The sequence below is a fragment of the Mesoplodon densirostris genome, chromosome 16, assembly GCF_025265405.1.
Source record: "Mesoplodon densirostris isolate mMesDen1 chromosome 16, mMesDen1 primary haplotype, whole genome shotgun sequence".
NCBI classification, from domain to species: domain Eukaryota; kingdom Metazoa; phylum Chordata; class Mammalia; order Artiodactyla; family Ziphiidae; genus Mesoplodon; species Mesoplodon densirostris.
In genome coordinates, this window is record NC_082676.1 from 23,308,148 (window position 1) to 23,326,829 (window position 18,682).

At 54.1% G+C, this 18,682-nt stretch overlaps 1 protein-coding gene across 6 annotated transcripts in view; it reads right to left on the reverse strand.

Annotated features, from left to right (window-relative positions):
- The window catches only part of DLGAP4 (DLG associated protein 4), a 93,329-nt gene that overhangs the window by 35,825 nt on the left and 38,822 nt on the right, over positions 1 to 18,682 (reverse strand). For all 6 annotated transcript variants that reach the window (XM_060120413.1, XM_060120412.1, XM_060120414.1 and 3 more), the window contains one exon: positions 2,115 to 2,476. In XM_060120413.1, coding sequence (XP_059976396.1) covers positions 2,115 to 2,476 — 362 coding nt within the window. The remainder of the gene's footprint in view (positions 1 to 2,114; positions 2,477 to 18,682) is intronic.

Genomic DNA, 18,682 nt, shown 5'->3' on the forward strand with positions numbered 1-18,682 from the left:
AAAGGACAACGAAAGAGAAAGAAAACACACACACACAAAGCCACAGCCGTTATCTGGTGTAGTTGAAGCGGGGCTGTCTCGAGGCAAAGGTCACTCCCCCAACCCTGCAGGTGAAGGGCAGGCTGGAGGCGCCTGCACTACGGGCAAACCTTGGACAGCAGTTCTGGATGTGAAAGCTGCAACCAAGGCAAGAGCCGGCCAAGTCCCTGGGCCCTATGGGATGCCAGCCCTGGGCCTCGATCACACTTGGCTGAGGTTACCTTCGGCACTGGGTGGGCCAGGGGAGCCACGTGCAAAGCTGGCACTCTTTCTCTATACCAGTGATGCCCTGGGCCTATCTTCCTTTTCCGGGACAGAGGTACGTGGCCACGGAGCAGCCAGGTCAGCCCCTCCACCACCACTCATGAATGAGGGAGAACACACAATTGACCCAGGGCTCGAGGCACCAAGGGGTGGGACGAGAGTTGTAGGGGTGTCCTTGGAAATAGGAGACTCTCGTCTCTTGGCTTCACAGAGGCCAGGGAGGCTTTCCCCGGTAGGAACTGAGCACCAGGCTCCTCCTTGCCATGGGGGTGCAGCTGCATTTCTCCTTCAGCAAGACCCAGTTCAGAGGATATAGCATCACCGGATCTCAAGAAGCTGCCTGGAGAGCATGGAGTGGGGGTGGGGTGAACCCGGGGGAGAAGCCTGGATGGGCCCAAGAGCCAGAGTACTCAGCCCCGTGTGAACTTCTGAGTGAAAGGATCAGGGTGAGTCTAACTCTCTCTCAGGTCTTCTGGAAAGATAAGAACATCCGGTTTGGCCAAGGAGAGGGAGGGGCTGCCCAAACAAAGACCTTGAGACTAGACTATTTTCTGTATTCCTTAGAATCTCTTCTGAGAGCTGTACAGGACAGGGGCTGGACCCCTTATGAAGGAGCCCAGAAAACAGAATAGTCTCCTGGCCGACTTTCTTCTTGTATATGTGCCAAAATTTTTCCTCTCCAAGAGGCAAGTGCAAGAAATCGGCCAGTGAGCCATCTCTGGTCCATTCTGCCCCCCTTTGAGTCCCATGTTCCTTCTGTAATTTTGGTGCTTTGCCATGTACTCAGCCATGCCCAACTGCGCAGGGGTGGCTGGGGAAACGGAGATCCTGTCCGATCTAAGCCACAATGCACACCACCCGGACCTCCTTGATCGCCCTCTGGGTTTGGAGGGGCTCTGCCTCCCCCAAGCTCTTAGCTCACTGTAGCTGCCCTCCCTCCCTGCCCTGAGTATGCTCCACTTTAGTCTGGATTTAGAGCAACTCTTGAAAGCTGCAAGGCAGGGCCCAAGTTCTGCCCGCTCAGCTAACAGCAGACAGATTACTGAGGTTAAGTGCATGCAGGAGGTGCAGTGAAGCAGTGGAGGGGAAGCTGGCGCACCCTGCCCTGCTGTGTGCCCCGGCCATGGGCGCACAGTGAGCCTGGCTTCCTGAAGGGTCTGCTGGCTTTGGCCACTTGGTCCCAGGGAATTATCTGCCTGGATCCTTTCTCACAGAGGGATGCATTGGGACCGACATCCCACTTCTCAATTTGACATGGGCCTGGCACCTCAAGCAACCTACCTGTCCCCAAGGCCCGAGAGGGCTCTGGGCAAAGTTCCCCTTGAGCAACCCCCAAGGCTCCAGGGCCCTGAGTCCTGGGCCCCTAGCCCTCGGCGTCTACGCTCCATGCTGCTCCCACCGCCAGGCGGGGCTGTGGCCTCCGCACCGGAGCTGACCTTGGATCAGAGAACTGTTAGGCCAGTCCCGCCTCCCACGCGTCGGCTGCCAGGGCAAAGGGTGGAGTGAACAGACAGACAGTGGACAGGCAAACAGTGGACAGGAGATGGCTGGCTGAGTGTAACTACATTCACTGGGACAACCCATCGTTGGAGCAGGGACACCTGCCCGCAGCTGCAGAGCCCACAGCATATTTGGGCAAACGTGAGGAAGACGTGACTACGGGTGGAATTTGGTCTGGCCACTTGGGGCCGACCCCCCAAAATAGACAAACCACCTTTGCCCAAGAGACCTAGTGGGCCTCCACCAGATGTAATTACACGCAGGCAGGTGCACGGCGTGGGCCGAGGACAGAGTGCGAAAGGGGCCCCTACTTGTATTCCTATAGATGACAGTTTCCTTTTGGGAATGGCCTCAGGGTGGGATTCGGAGCTGGTCAGCGTCCCTTGTTCGCTCTTCAAAGCTGCATGTTTTGGGGGTGGCTCAGGGGCCTCGGGGGCTTGGGTGACTCCGCCCCGTGTCACACTGGGCGGTCGGGTACTGCTGTCCAGGCTGTCTGACGAGTTGCTCAGGCCGGACTGGCTCGTCACTTCGCTCTTGTGGTCCTGGCTGTCCAGGTAGGTGTCCTGGGCAGACTCGGTGCTGCTCTGGACCGTGACAGAGATGAACGGCTTCGATGTGGTGCGTGGGGGGACCGGTGGCGGGGTCTTCTTATACGCCACTAGGCATGATGAACCTGCAGATGGGTGAGAGGAGGGCAGGGGAGAAGGTGAGGCCCCAGCCCTCTCGAGCCCCTTTCAGGGCTGAGGCCCTACCTGACCCGACCCTAGCTCTGGCCTAGGTGTCGGTGAGGATTTCTGGAGCAGGAGAATGGGGGTCAGACACAGCAATGACCAAGACAGACAGACACAGGCCCTGCCCACCTTCATGCGGAGCCAAGGCCAAGTCTAGTGGGGGATGCCCACCACCCTCCACCTGAGTCCCACACAAAGGTCTTATCCATCCGGGGCATGGGCTGGATGGTGACAGCAGAGTGACGGTCAGGACAGCTAAGGAACGGTTAACCTCACTTGTCCTCAAGCTCACCGAGAGACCTACCACTCCCCTGCCCAGGTCTTTTCCTCCTACCCTACCTTCCCTCCACCCTTGCTTCCTCTGCCTGGATGCCCTCTCCCTGTCTGGTCAGAGACCAACACATCCTTCAGGGCTCAGCTGTCCTTCCCCACATCTTGCCATTCCCACCCCACCCCTCACCTTGTTATGTGAAAACCCCACACACCAGTCTACCTCCCCCAAGACTCCATCATGCCCAGTCAGACTCTGTTCTCCACCACGATTCAGGGAACCAGGACCCGCCACAGGTGGGAGTTGGTGTCTCAGAGTCCCATTCTGAATCTGGCCCAGGGCTGGCTCAAAGCTGGCTTCGTAAACGCTGAACTTTTTGTTCTGAAACAGGAGGTGCTTTTCAAACAGCAGTAGCTACTTGCTGTGAGGGGCTGGGTCACATCCAGCGGCTTTTCTCAGCATCTTAACTCCAACTGCCCTTTCCCCAGTGAGGACTGAAACGAGCCTCTCCCCGGCTGAGGCCCGGGCCTGAAGAGGAGCCAGAGGAGTGGCTTTAAGCCTTGCCTTCAAGGGACTGCCAATCACGGTGACGGTGATGGCTCAATGGAAACCCTCAAAATGAGGCCCAGTGCCACAGGGGCAGTGACAAGGCACAGCAGAATCCATTCATCTGCTCCTGTGAGATATCACTACACAAACATCAGAATGACCAAAATAAAAACCGGTGACAACACCAAATGTTGGCGAGGATGTGGAAAAATGGAATCACTCATTCATGGCTGGTGAGAATATACAATGATACAACCATGGAAAACTAAACGTGCAATTACCATACAACCCAACAAGTGCACCTTGGGCATTTATCCCATAGAAATGATAACACATTCACAAAAAACTTATACAGGAATGTTCATGGCAGCTTTATTTGATATAAGCCAAAAGTGGAAACAAGCTCACCGAGAGACCTACCACTCAATGGGTGAATGGCTGTGGTGCGCCCAGACCACGGAACACCACTCAGAAACAAAAAGAAATGAACCACTGATACAAGCAACTACTTGGATGAATCTCAAGTGAATTACGAGGAGGGAAAAAGCAATCTCAAAAAGTTACAAACCACATGATTCTATTTATAAAGCATTCTTGAAATGACCTAATTATAGAGATGGAAACACATTAGTGGTTGGTGGGGAGACTAGGGGGAGAGAGTGATGGGGAGGCTGGAGGGACTTGGTTATACAGGGGCGACAGGGAGGACCCCAGTGTGTACAAAGTGATGGGAGTTCTATATCTTGACTGTGGTGGTGGATTCATGAACCTACACATGCAGTGAAACTGCATCAAACTAAAAAACCACAAGGTGATACAAGTGAAAATGGTGAAATCTGAGTAAGATTGGTGGGTTGTACCTATGTCAATATTCGGGTTATGATAATTATACTACAGTTTTGCAAGATTTTACCATTGAGGGAAACTGGGTCAACGGTACACAGGATCCCTCTGTATTACTTCCTACAACTGTATGTAAATTATATACAATTACCTAACAATAAAAAATGTAATATAAAAAGCCCATCCATCTGTCTGTTCACCTGATAGACATGCATTAAGCCAGGCCCTGTACTGGGGTCCAGGAAAGCTAGGAGCCCCATCAGCAGAGGAACAGCCGTGACACAACTACTTCAACAGCAACAGAGGCCACAGCAGAAAAAGCCCAGGAGCTGGGAGCCGTGTCTTGTGCTTGACCTAGTCTAGGTGACTAACTGCTCTGGGAGCTCAGAGCACTGTTCTTCCTCTGTTCAAAATTTCCCAGTTCTGCTCAGGGATTCCCCCAGACAGACACACCCCCAGTCTCTGACTCCCCAACCCAAGAAGGGTGGTGCAGGGGCAGGAGGCGGGGCTTCGGTCTGTGGGAGGACCCTCCAGGGCCCTGCCCCGTGGAAAGGGACAGGCCTGCTCTGGAAGATGAGCTCCTGTGTTCAGCTGGTTGTAAGGCACCGGCTGACAGCCGAAAGCTGGGCGGCTTACTGAGCTGTGCTCAGCAGCTTTATGGCTTTGTAATTTACACCCCACGGTGACTCTGTGAGGTGGGGATATGATTGTGCCCATTTTAAAGATGTGGCACGCGAGGCTCAGAAAGTTAGAAAACTTGCCCAGAGTTGCTAACAGCAAGTGACAACCACATCTGTTCGGCTGCACAGCCCACCACACTCCACTCCCCAGGCCTCAGGCCCGCCCCCTTGCTGGGCTGGGGCTGCAGGTGTCTGAGGCTTTCACTGACCACTGTGCCCCTCAGCATCCTGCTGGACTCTGGTGCCAGTGTGCAGGGGCACATCCAAGCTGAGGCCTGACTGCTGAAGGAGGAGAGGCCTAGACTAAAGGCAGAGGCCTGGCTTCCAGGCCCCGACAATGCCTCACCGAAGTCCCTGTCCCCCAGTGAACTTTTTAGTACCTTTATCTGTTCAGCGGGGGTGGAGGAGTTCTAACAGCACACCGTATTCACATAGCTCTTGACTAACTCAAAGCATTTTCCCATTTATGCTCTCATTTAAGGGTAAGTATGGAGGCTCCCCTCACTGTGACTGAAAGGGAGACTCCTGCTAGGAATCCCTCCTCCCCATTGCCTGAAATTCTACCATTTGAGAGTCATTCCTTTGGTAGTGAGGATCCAAAAGCCAGAAGGCAGCAGAGAACCAGACAAGCCTGAGTTTAGACCCCAGCTCTGTCATATACCAGTTGTGTGGCCACAGGGAGTGATTACATAGGCTACATCACAGAGGTCAAGGCTCAGACAGCCCAGTGCTGGCATGGCTCTGACTAGTTTCTGGTACAGAGGGAGACAGGCCTGGAGAACAGGGGGTGAGCCAAAATTTTAACACTCCCCAGCCACTGGTGGGGAGGCTGGACTGGTTCTCTGACCAGCCAGGGGCAGTCTCCCCCAAGAGCTGGACACGTAGAGCAGCCCATTGAAGCCCATGACCACCAGAGCCCAGCAGAGACACGACTCATTGGGGATTTCAGGATTTGTTTGTTTGTTTGGCCTAAATATCCCAAGAAAGCTTCAGTGCAGTCTTCTGCGCCAGATAAGAAAAGCGAAGTCCTAATCTGCTCAAGATGTTTAAGTGGGGGAACATGCCCCTAAAGGGGGTGGCAGTGAGCATGAGGACCCAGAATTGGGCTCTAAGCCTGGCGGAGGCCGTGTAACCCCAGTCAGGGTCCTTGTCCCCACCTGTGGTGGGGCTAACACTGGCCTGGAGGAGTCAGTCTGTGCAGGGACCTGCCCCACCCAGGAGATAATGGGACTGTCCAACGGCCTGGACAGAGGACTGACCCTCCAGCCTCTCTCTCAGGGTTGTGTAGGCCAGAGTCCTGCTGACGCAGCCACTCATTAGAGAGAAAGTGAACTAGAGGGAGGCCTGGCCAGATGGCCAGATGTGAAAGAAGAAAAAGTGAACTCATCTTGGATTCTCTATGTCTCCTGGGGCACAGGTGACAGCCAGACAAGTGGTGTGACTAATGGAGAGGATTTCGGGGCATCTCTCAGCTGTAAGCACTGTCCCCCCCAAGGCAGGGGGATGGGGCCCAAATCTACAGGACAGCTCTCATTTCACAGGCATGAAATGCCAAGAAATATAGGCCAACACCTCCCCCAGCCCCTTCCAACGTGGCAATCCAGGCAGTCTGTGTTCCTCACGCCCACCACACTTCCTCCCACCTCGGGGCCTTTACCCAAGCTGTTCTTTCTGCCTGGAAGGCTTCCCTCAGCACCTCACATGTTTCACGTGTCACTTCCTCTAGGAGGCCTCCCCTGACTGCTCCCTACTCTCCCATCGCCCAGGATCTCCATCAGAGCATTTGTCATCAGCTCAGCGAGGCGTTTACTTGCTGATGGTTACAGGCCTGAGGCGGCTGGGGGCTCTGTCTGTCTTGGCACAGCAGGTCGTGTCCCGGGCCCAGGGTAATATCTCAAGCATAGAAAGCTCTCAATAAATATCTGTTGAATAAGAAGAAGAACCTCATCATTGTTACAAAAACCCCTCGGTTGCCAAAAATCAAGATTTAGCCATAGTGAAGGCTCCCAGCACTTTAGAACCCAAGGTTCTAGTCCCATCTCAAATGTGGAGCCCTTTCTGCTTGGTCCCACCCACCCATCCCTATAGCCTCACCTCCTGCCCTCCCACCCGCTCAGCATGCCCCTTCCAGCTTCACAGAACCCACACACCCTGTGCAAACACACCACACTCTTCAGGCGCCAAAGCCTTTGCACATGCACCGTTCCTGCCAGAACCCCTCTGCGCATCCTTCATGCTTCCCGTCCTCCGGCCAGTCCCTCCACTCTCAGCCCTTTCTGGCCCAGGCAGAGTCTGACCCTCTCCTCTGGAGCACTCAGAGCTGTGGCCAGGTCTCCGACCGAGCGTGTGTCCCATGCAGGTCAGCAGCCGGTCCCCAGTCTGGAGGGTGCACAACCATCATTTGCCAATTAAACCTTAGAGGGAAGCAAGTGCCCCCAAGACCCAAGATTTTGGCCCAGCCAGGATGTAACTGCGGTCCTCCCTGCCCTGGGGAGACATTCTATGTGCCACAATTTACACCAAAATGGCATATGGGTCCAACTCTTTGTCCATTCACTCTTGGAAAACTTTCGGATTTGCCCAGGAAGCTTGGGGGTGACAGTCACTCCAGGGTGACTGTCTCCTCCAGCTGGTCCTTGTGCATATTTTTAAAGATCCTGAGTGAAACATCGCTGAGACAAAACATTGTCTGCATACTGCACAGCTGTGCCCGGGGGCCGCGTGCTTCCCTGCCCTCACCTTGGCCATGCCGGTCCCTCACGCCAAGGCTCAGACAGAAGCTGGTTGTGTGATGCCACCTGCCCCCAGCCCCAGACATCCAGCCCAGCCTCCCTGCCCCACTGTGCACAAGTCCTTGCTTCTTCTAAGTAGAAGCTCCCTTTGTCTCATTTCCGCCTTCTGCCCTAGATTTTATCCTGCAAACTCTATTTTTCAGGTCAGAATGCATTGGTTTCCACATCTTGTTTTTTTAATGTCAAGGTGTGTAAGATGGCCAATCAGAGCTTCAGGTGCTCAGAGTACTGGCTGTGGCTCCATTTCCCCAGCAGCCCCAGCGTGCTAGCCTCCTGCAAGTGCCTTGGAGGCCCAGCCCAGTCCTCACGTCTGCTGGCTCCCAAGGGCCCGAGCTTGGCAGGGGTGCTGAAGGAGAAGCGGCCTAAACAGTGTATGAGCCATGGCTGCAGGCTTTACAAAAGAGGCAGCGGACCCATGCAAGACCCCACGTGAATGGAGCTGGCCTCAGAGCCAGAACCCCCTAAACTCCTTTGCTGGCTCTGCCCGGCTTGTCGGAGGAAGGGCTGAGAGCCTAGAAGAGCCCTCCTTCTCTCACCCGACAAGTAACCTGTCAATCCACGCAGCTAAATCGGGGAGCTCACTTGTGTGCTACGGTTAAAGCAGAACTCACCGCTCCCGCCCACCTAGCCTCAAATTCCTCCCTCCTTCCCTGTTTCTTCCCCCAAAGCAGGGGAAGCTGGGAGAGAATTCCAAGCAGCTAAGTCAGGATCGGGGACAGACTGACCTCTCAGAGCCACTTTCCTGCTGACGGCCCATGTGCCCTCTACTTTCCCCCTCTGCCAGCCTGGAACCCACCCCCCTCACTGTACCTTAAGAGTAACAACATCAGGGGGCTTCCCTGGTGGCGCAGTGGTTGAGAATCTGCCTGCCAATGCAGGGGACACGGGTTTGAGCCCTGGTCTGGGAAGATCCCACATGCCGCAGAGCAACTGGGCCCGTGAGCCACAATTACTGAGCCTGCGCGTCTGGAGCCTGTGCTACGCAACAAGAGAGGTCGCGATAGTGAGAGGCCCGCGCACCGCGATGAAGAGTGGCCCCCGCTTGCCACAGCTAGAGAAAGCCCTCACACAGAAACCAAGACCCAACACAGCCATAAATAAAAATAAACAAATAAATAAATAAATAAAAAGAAAATTATGGAGAAAAAGAGTAACAACATCAAACTTCAATTTCAAATGCCAGCAAGAGAGACTGGCAGCACCTCTTACCCCAGCATCCTCCTGGGGCTCCTCCCCACTGCCCACAACCAGGGGCTCCCTACCTGCCTCCCCATCCTTCCCTTCTCCCCTCCTCTAGAGCCAGCCTCCCCTAGACGCCCCACACCGCTGCTCCCTGGCCCCTCACCCTCCTATCTTACCTTTCCTGTCCCTCTTTCACCCTGGCCAATGGGCCACTTGAGGAATCCAATCACGCCACTGCATTGAAACCTTCCGATGGTGCCACCACCCACCCAGTGGAAGTGGAACAAGCCCTTCAGTGGGGGCACTCAGGGCTTCCAGAATCTGCACCTGCCTCAGACCCCGAAGTCCATAGGAGCCAAGAGGTTACAAAGGTGTCTGGGAAAGACAGAGCCACAAAGCTCAGGGAGTCCGGCCACACCCTTGGAGCCCTGCCCAGAAGGGGTGCCCTCGGGATGCCCTCCTGTTGGTATCAGTGCCAAAGTTAACAGTGCTACTGAGCAAGCACTCCAGCTACACTCAGCCCTCATTCTTCATGATTCTGTATCTGCGAATTTGCCTACTTACTAAGACTCATACTCGTGGGGCTTTTTTTGCAGCCACTTGCAGACATGAGCAGAACCTGAAAATCTGAGTTTCCCAACACACAGGTTCCCAGCTGAGGCTGAACAAGGCAACACTGCCTTCTTGTTTCAGCTCATACTGTAAACAAGCACCCTTTTCCTGGTCTATTTAGTGCTGTGCTTTCACATTTTTGTGTGTTTTTTTGTTGGTGGTGACTTCTCTGCTTGAAATGGCCCCCAAGTATAGTGCTGAAGTGTTGTCCAGTGTTCCTAAGTGCAAGAAGGTTGTGATGTGCCTTATGGAGAAAACACGTGTGTCAGATAAGCTTTGCTCGGGCTTGAGTTACAGTGCCTAGATCAGTGTTAATAAATCAACAATATATTAAATAAGGTATCTTTAACAGAAACCTTGGTGGTTTGTGCTGGTAGCGGGTGGAAACGCAGGGACTCTGCATTTCCCATAGGAGCAATGTTTCAGTATTCGCTAATTCAGTGTCTGTGAGACATTATGGATGTAAGCACCGTGAATAACGAGAATGGATTGTACTTTGGCCAAATGAACCCTCAGAACAGATGTGTGAGGTAGGTTTCTCATTGCCCTGTTTTCCAGATGAGGCTCAGAGAGGTGGGGAGACTCGCCCAAGCTCACCTCCTAGCCAGGCAGTGTTGGGGCCAGGGCTTGAACCCAGGCTGCCTGAAGCCTGACCCCTACCCTATGCCCCACCCACTGTGCCAACTCCATAAGGGTCATGTAGAGGCAACAGCCTTGAACATGTCAACTGTTTCACCCAGAAAATGGGGTGTGACTCCCAATGTGCTCTGGGTAGAATTCAAAGAGATGGCAGACATGAAGATGTTTGTAATCCTGGGGAGGCCCCTATGATTCCATTTACCACGGTTTCTCGATGAAGGAGAGAGTGATCACCTTTTGGGGGACAGCTAGGGACCTTTCTGGAAGACATGAAGGTTGACTGGGTCCAGCAGGATGGACCAGAGTCACTGAGGGGCAAGGAAATGCAGGGCTTTCAAGTGGAGGGACGCTCCGAGCAAAGGAGCAAGGCAGCACAGCCCAAGGCACGGGAGGACAGATTTGAGCAGGGCATGGCTCGGCAAAGTGGCCATTTAGGTAACTTAGCTCGTGAAGGGAAGCCAGGGAGGCCTGAGAGAGGGCTGCCTCCTCTCGGACAGGGTCCGTGGCTTCCTGGGGCCGCCTGGACACCAGGAACGGTGGTATCTTCTTCCTGCCCACAGCATCCCTCACAAAGTCCCTCCAAACTGGCCTGCAGTCAGAGGATTTACAGCGCGCAGACCTGACTGCAGCTGGAAGGGCGTATCGCCTCCTTTCTCAATAGCCCAGCACACCAGGCAGCTCTGCGTGAAGTGCCAAGGCCATCTCAAGCTCAGTGTGTCCAGAATGAATCTGAGCCTCTCCTCCCCGCCGTCGGCCTTGCTCTCCTAGAGAGGGGATCCCCATGCACTCCATTACACACTCCAGAAGCCTGGGGAGTCCTGCCCCCTGCTTCCCAGGCCTCCCCCATCTGTAAGGCTTTGCCCCTCCCCCACAAAAGCGCATGTCACAGAGCCGGGCTTCTCTCTACCCCACCACCCTGGTCTAGGTTTCCACTCTCTACCCTCTGGCCTCCCTGCTTTGTCGGTGACCCAACTCACCCACAATCACTCTCCAGAAAGCAGCCGGAGGAGTTTTTTAAAAGTACAAATTGGATTAATGCTTCCCTTTTCTGAAGCTTTTCAAAGGCTCCCCACTCCATGAAGTTGCCCACCTTGGCCTACTACAGGCACTGCCCCCTTCTCCAGCCTCAGTTCCTGCACTTTCCCCTTGTTGATTCCATTCCAGTCACACTGCTATTCCTCAAACACTCCAAGCATGCGCAGACCTCAGGGCCTTTGAACCTGCTGTTTCCCTGTCTGAGATGATCCCCACCCCCACCTCTGACACCTACTCCTTCCCATGCTCTCATCTCTGCTTCCCACTCAGGTCTCGGCTCAGGGGTCATGTCCTCAATGAGGGCCTCCCAGACCACCCTGTCTAAAGTTGCTGTTCTGCCTTTGAGGATCCTGTTTATTTCATCGAGCACTGATCAACTTACTGGTTCACTTGTCTTTTGTCTCTCTCCCCTACCAGACAGAGATCCTGAGTATCTAATATAGATTCCTGAGGGTGGGGATCCTGAATACCTTATAGAATTAAGATGCTTTCCCAGCACCAGGCCCGATACATGGCTGGGCTCAGTAAGTATTTATTGAAATAATGAACAACCCCCTATTTGACAGTTGGGTAGACTGAAGCTCAGGGAAGAATGATTTACTCCTGACTCTGAGTCGGAATCTAATGGCGCTTTGAAAAGCTCCCCCAGGTCAGCCTCCAACACACACACACACACACACACACACACTCTCTCTCTCTCTCTCTCTCTCTCTCTCTCTCTCTCTCTCTCTCTCTCTCTCTGTATAGGAGCATAATCTGGTAGGAGGTAGAGCTTGGAGCAGCTCTCCTTGAAGTTCAGCAATGAAGCTGTGGGAACGAGAGCTCAATAAACCCTAAGCACTGGGCATCAGAAACAATTTGAAAAATAACCATTTCTGAAAGGTGGCAGAGAAAGAAAGTAAGCAGTGCTTCCGGCAACATCTTCCAGGCAAGGCATATCATATGTACAGATTTAAAGGAATCATGACTGAGTGAGTCCTGGGCCAGGTACTACTTTATTCCAGACACAGGCCTGGGAGGGGAGATAATCATCACTGATGTTTTATAGATGAGAGAACAGGCTTTTAGCTTTTAACAGTGGCCGTGCTCTGTGAGGCTGTGGTCGACTGTGTACCTTGCACAGGGTCTAATCCTTTCTGGGTCTTAGTTTCCCCAGCTAAGTGGGTTGGCCTTGAATGGGCGTCACGAGTTTAAGTGTCTACAGGAGACCATGCATCTAACCCCTCTGGCCCACAGCTGTCATGTGGAGACCTGGGTGAGAGAAGCCAGAAATCTGGCCTTAAAAATAAATAAATAAAACCTCTAAATTAAAAAGTGGAGTTAGTTAATTCTAAGTTTTAAAAAACACTGGGCAGGTACGTGCCTGCCTGCTCACGTGGCCCATGGCACACAGGTTTGTGACTGCTGGAACAGCTGTCCTCAGACCTCCTTGCTCCTTCTGAAGCTCCAGACCCTCTCCCCCTGCTCCCCAGGAAGCCGGTCCACAAGAACCTCCCCCTTGGAAAGGCAGGAGACCCTTGGGAACCTTGAAATCGAGGCAGCCGGAGGCCCTTCTGGTGGTGTCTCAGGCCTGTTGGGCAAAAGCAGGGAAGCCCCTTCTGGTCGGCAGGCCAGGGCGCAGGTGGTGGGAGAGCCCCATCCAGAGCACAGATGGCCGCCCCCCTTCATGGGCCTGGAGCAGCTGCCTGAGAGGGACCAGCTTGGCTGCTGGGACAACACCCTTCACCCCCTCCAGAGACAGCTGCTCCTTAGAAGCCCTGTTCACACACCAGTTGGGGTCAAAGGTATGAGGTGGCTCTGTCCTGACACGTTCAGGCCAGAGGTGCTGGAGGACGGGGTTAAGCAATGCCCTCCAGACCCGCAGTTCAGGTCAGCTGATTCTCTGAGGACAGGAAGCTGCCGGTCAGGAGACTTCACAAGCTCCCGGGCATCTCCCCTGACTGAGGGCTGGCCGTGAAATGGCCTAGCATGAAAAGCTTGAACTGTACTGGCTCATCAACTCTTCACCAGGCCTATCACTCCCACTTCAAAGAGGAAAAAAGTGAGGCCCAGAGAGAAGTGAACAGCCCCAGGTCACACAGCCAGGATTTGAGCTCAGGCTTTCTGATTCCAGAGCCAGCACTTGGAGCTGCTGCTTCACCACACTGACCAGGGCTGGAGTTAGGTGCACTTAGCAGGGCCTGGCTGAGATTCTGGCCAGGCCAGTTCCCCAGTCAGGACCCTAATCTTGGGTCCTCACGCAGGGTTTGGCGATATCCTCTGAGTGGGTTAGATGGTGGCTGCCTCTGGCTCTGCTGGCCATGGGGTCAGAGGCCTGGTGCCCCTGGACCAGAACCCCAGCACGTGGAAGAAAAAGGCGGCCCGCCCTGCCTGTGATCACTGCCACCCACCGCCCTTCCTCAGGCCCTTCTCTTCTGGATGTGCAGTCCTGGACACTCTGACCCTACACCAGAAACACCAGAACCCCTGACGTGGTTTCCCAGTAACTCAGGACTTCCCCAGTTTGGCTAAATCTCACTGCAGCCTCAAGGCAGAGCCCAAAGAGGTGAGGCCACTTGTCCCAGGTCACATAGCTGGCTGATGGCATACTGGGACTGGAACGAGGATGTGAAAACCTCCGAATTCTAGGGCCCGAGGAGATAGTAATTCCAGTGACTTTCAAACCAGGTTCGGGGGGCCCTCAAGAGGGCCTGGGGAGTCTTTTTGACTCCTACTCCCCGCCAGGGCCCTCAGAGCACCTCCATTTTCTTTTTTTCCCTCCATATGGTATTTTGGGATCCACCAGACTAATTCAACCTCCTCATAGTACAAATGAGGAAACTGAGGATCAGAAAGGCAAATGTACTCCCTGAGGATCAGGTGGCAAGCAGGGACCTTGCCTGGGGCTCTGAGTGTGGGTGTGTTCCCTCTGCCCCCCGGACTCCCAGCCTGGAGACCACCAGCTCCAGGCGTTCAGGGAGGCACCCACCTGTGGCTGAGCCCCACCTCCTCCAGCCCCTGACCGGGGACCCCAGACGGCATGCTGTTTCTCAAAAAACATTTCCACGAATACTGCAACCATATCCAGTAAGCAACCTGTCAGGCAACATTCACCCCTCGCCGCCCGTCCTGTGCTGGAATCTGCTGCAAATGTCCTTTTACTTATCCCCAGAGACCTGCCGGCAGAGTTGGCTCTGCCGGCAGGTCTGCTGAGGCCCCTACCCTACCCCCCAGGATACCTTAGTACCACCACCCCGGGAGTCCAAGCTTGAAAGAGACGCCAGCTTCCAAGCAGCAGTTCCTGAATCATGATTTTCTCGTACATTAAAGCTATAAACACTACTAAGGAGAGCTGATGAGGAGAAGATGGCCAGAGTTACAGGGTTGTTACGGTGGTTCCAGTCCGGCACAAAAACTTGACGTGTACAGCCCCTGTCTGGCCTGGTGGAGGAGTGGGGGGCGGGGGTGGAGAATCCAAGATTTGGCTTTTCAAATACTGGCTCCAGCATGTGGACCTTGTTGTGGTCTTTCCAAAGCCCTAAGGTGCCAGGAGCCCAGCCTGGGAAGCACTACTTCGAAGAAAGAGCCTCAAAAACCACCCTCACTTCTGGAGGGCTGATGTCAAACCCTAGTAATGGGTCACAAAAGCCTGGCTTTTTACAAGCTGTCACAGGGGCCCACATCCAGGCACTGCCAGGCCCTGTGCACCTCGATTGCTGGCCTCTTTCATTGTTGTGAATGACCAAGCGGATCCCAGAATAGAAAGACGGTGTTAACAGGCTCATTCACTGTGCCCGCAGTGACAGGTGGCATATCAGGTGTCAGAACCCGGAGCCAAGAACCCTGCGCAGCCAAGAGATGGTTTGAAATGAACAGAGCAGAAGTGAATGGGGAAAGCCGTGAGTTCAGCTCAGGTCAGCCCAGGACAGGCCGCCTTCCCTGGTGCCAGGCCTGGGGACAGGGACAAGGGCCCCGTCCTCAGAGCTTATATTAAGATTTTGAGTTCAGGATCCCAACTTGGACAACTACACAGAAAACAGACACGTGGGAAAATGTCTTAGCGACTCTAGTTGATCTTAGCGACTCTAGTTGATCACAGACACGGTCTGAGGCTACACGACAGAGAAGGTGCAGGACCAGGGACGGGGCAGCCCCGCTGAACTCTGGACAATGATGTGGGTACTGTTGGCGATTCTGGACAAGGGACACTGCCAAACTGGAGCCCGATGACAAGGGGCAGTCACACAGGGAGAAGTCTCTAATCCATCCTCCCACTACGACAAGTAGGCCACGCACTGGGCTCTGGGTGGGCACTAGGGACCCACCCAGTGTTCGTAGTCCTCAGACCTCAAGAAACTCACAATAAAGTAAAACTCCACCGACTGGGCATAGCCGCATAGACTACTGCAGGAGAAAGCCTGGGACTGACTGAACCAGAGTGCTGCGACTGACTGGTGACGTCTGTCACAGATTTGCCCCAGATGGGGTGTGACACGCGTGCGCCATGAGCCATGCCTAGTCTAACACAAGGGAGGAGGTGCTTAGAGAGACTGGAGTAGTAGCCTGGAAAAGAGGGGATTCAGAAGGGCATGGCTACTGTCTTCAAATACCTAGGAGACTGTCACATACATTGTCCACGTGGTCCAGGTCATTACAGCACAACCAGAGGGGGGACAGGAAAGTGGGGGTTAAGGGGGAGCAGGTTTTGCCTCATTATAAGGAGGCAGTTTCTAAGGGGCAGAGCTGCCTAGGAGGCGATCAGCTAGGCTAGACACAGGCACAACGGATGCAGGGAGGGCCTCAAGCCCCCGCGGGTGACCTTTAAGATTCCTTCCAGGCCTGAGATGTTTGCTCTTTCTCTGCCTTCCTACTTCACACTCAGTAATGGAGGTGACATCAGACATCATTTTTGTGTGTGTGACATTCACAGTTCAATTTCTTTCTTTTTTTTTTTTTTTTGCCTCCAGAGAATCGTTACCGACTAGCAGAGGAGAGGGATGAGGAGGTTCAAACGGCCTAGCTACCGGGGAAATGACGGGAGGACTAACTCTAAGGTCGAAGGCAGCACGGTCAGGGCTTGACACACCTTCCTCTGGACAGTCAGGCAGCACAGAGCTCCCACCTGAGATGATAAACCCATCCTTAGAACAAGAGACCAGCTGACACTGGCTTCCCTTCCGCCCCGCCCCCCGCCGTACCTGCTGCTGAGTTACAGAAGTGGCCTGTAGGTCAGGAGGCCCTGAGAGTGAGCACTGTTCCTGCACTCACTCACTGTATGACTAAGGCTCCCTGGGCCTCACTCTCACCCATCTGTAAGATGGGAACAATACTGACTCACCTTGTTCACTGCCCTAGGGCTGCTGTGAGACTCTCTTGGGAAGACAGGCGGGAAAGGGCTTGGCAGGTGAGGAACTATCATTACAATCACTTGAGGGGCCCAAATATCTGAGCAAGGGGCGCACAGAGCAGCTGCCTAATTCTAGGCCTTCCAAGGACTCCACGTGCCAGAAGCTGGGGGTTTCTGGCCTGGGGCAGGTCAGGAAAGTTCAGTGCCCTGAGGACCGCAGCTGACCCCCACCTCATGCCGCATCTGTATCACTATTCTAATATTTTAGGGTAGTGACCTCTGGTGTCCCTGCCTTGCCAAGCACCCCTCTAACTTCTCTGTGCCACCCTATTTATGGCAACGCCCCATGTTCCCAGCGCCCGGGTCTTTGCAAGGCTGCTCCCTGCCTGCAATGCCCCTCCTCCTCCCTAATCCCACCGCCTCTCCCGGGTCTCCGTTCCAGCATTACTCCCTCCAAGCCTTCCCTGACTGTCCTTCCGCACCTGCCAGGCACCCCTCACTGGGTCACGCCCCAGGTTTAGAGGTACCACAGGCCCCTGCCGTCACACTGTTTTACAGGTCTGTTTACTCTTCTCCGTTTAGACCTTGAGTCCCCTGAAGGCAGTGACTGCAAGGTTCCCATGCCTGTGGCACCCAGAAGGGGTGCCCAGGCAAATGCCTCCTGCCACTTACAACGTGGGACCCTGTCTCTGACTTCACCCCAAAAGTGAGACAGGTCTGCAGGGCCTTCCCCTGGAAGACTTGAGAATGCAGCAGTAGGGAAGTCTGTGAGGGGCGACCTGGCAAGCAAAAGACAGAGGTGCAGGGACAAGCAGGGACTACAGGCCTACCCCTCACGCCTCCATACCCTCCATACTCGAGTTTTCTCACAACCACCTCTAAAAGCACAACATGGTGACATTTGGGAAGATCTTTTTAAAAGAAGACCTCCCCAAGGGAAAGTCACCAGCACCCCGCAACTGTAAGGACTCGCTGAATATTAGCAACTAATCGTCATAGTTACCGGTGTTTATTGCCTGCTCAGGCATCGCTGGCTACTGACCTGGCCCAGTCACTGTCCGAGGTCCTTATATTTGATCCCCACAAGGAGATGTTTTCACCATCGCCCCTTGTGCTGCTGAGGAAATGGAGGCTCAGAGAGTTTGAGGGATTTGTTCAGCGTCACACAGCAAGTGTTCTATCTGCTAAGTGAGTGCAAACCTTCCAGGTTTCAGTCTCCAGAACCCAACCTTCACAGCATCCAGTCTCACAACAAAAATACAAGTTGGCTGACAAGGAGGCTGACACACACATTCCTACAAAGCTTAGAAATCACCATAGAAAGACAAATTTGGTCTCTCCCTTCTGCTGGCAGACTCTGACTAGAATACGCTTTTTTTTTTTTTTTTTTTGCAGTACGCGGGCCTCTCACTGTTGTGGCCTCTCCCGTTGCGGAGCACAGGCCCCGGACGCGCAGGCTCAGTGGCCATGGCTCACGGGCCTAGCCGCTCCGCGGCATGTGGGATCTTCCCGGACCGGGGCACGAACCCGTGTCCCCTGCATCGGCAGGCGGACTCTCAACCACTGCGCCACCAGGGAAGCCCTAGAAAAGACCTCAAGCCCAAGCCAGCATCCCAAAGAGCATCTGAAGAAAGCGGACTTTACCTTGACAACTTCTACCCCTCTGGGAGCTGCTCTGCCCTGATGTTATTTTATTTTATTTTATTATTATTATTTTTTAAAAACATTCCATTCCCCCAGTTTATTTAGGATCACTTACAATTTGTGCTACACTTTATTTTTATTTATTTATTTTTTTTGCGGTACATGGGTCTCTCAATGCTGTGGCCTCTCCCGTTGCAGAGCACAGGCTCTGGACGCGCAGGCCCAGCGGCCATGGCTCACGGGCCCAGTCGCTCCGCGGCATGTGGGATCCTCCCGGACCGGGGCACGAACCCGCGTCCCCTGCATCGGCAGGCGGACTCCCAACCACTGCGCCACCAGGGAAGCCCCTGATGTTTTTATAAGCATACTGATCACCTCCCCAGGCTTCGGGCTGTCCTACCAGGCCCTTTTCCTCTCTCACAAAGAGACCTGTGACATCACTTGCCCCTCAAATGGTCCCTTCCCCTCCTAGGACTGACACCCATCTGTAAAAGTTGGGCACTGCACTAGGCTGTGGACGGCACAGGTTCCAACAGGTGTGCTACTTCTGGTTAATTGGTAGTACCTGCCTGTGT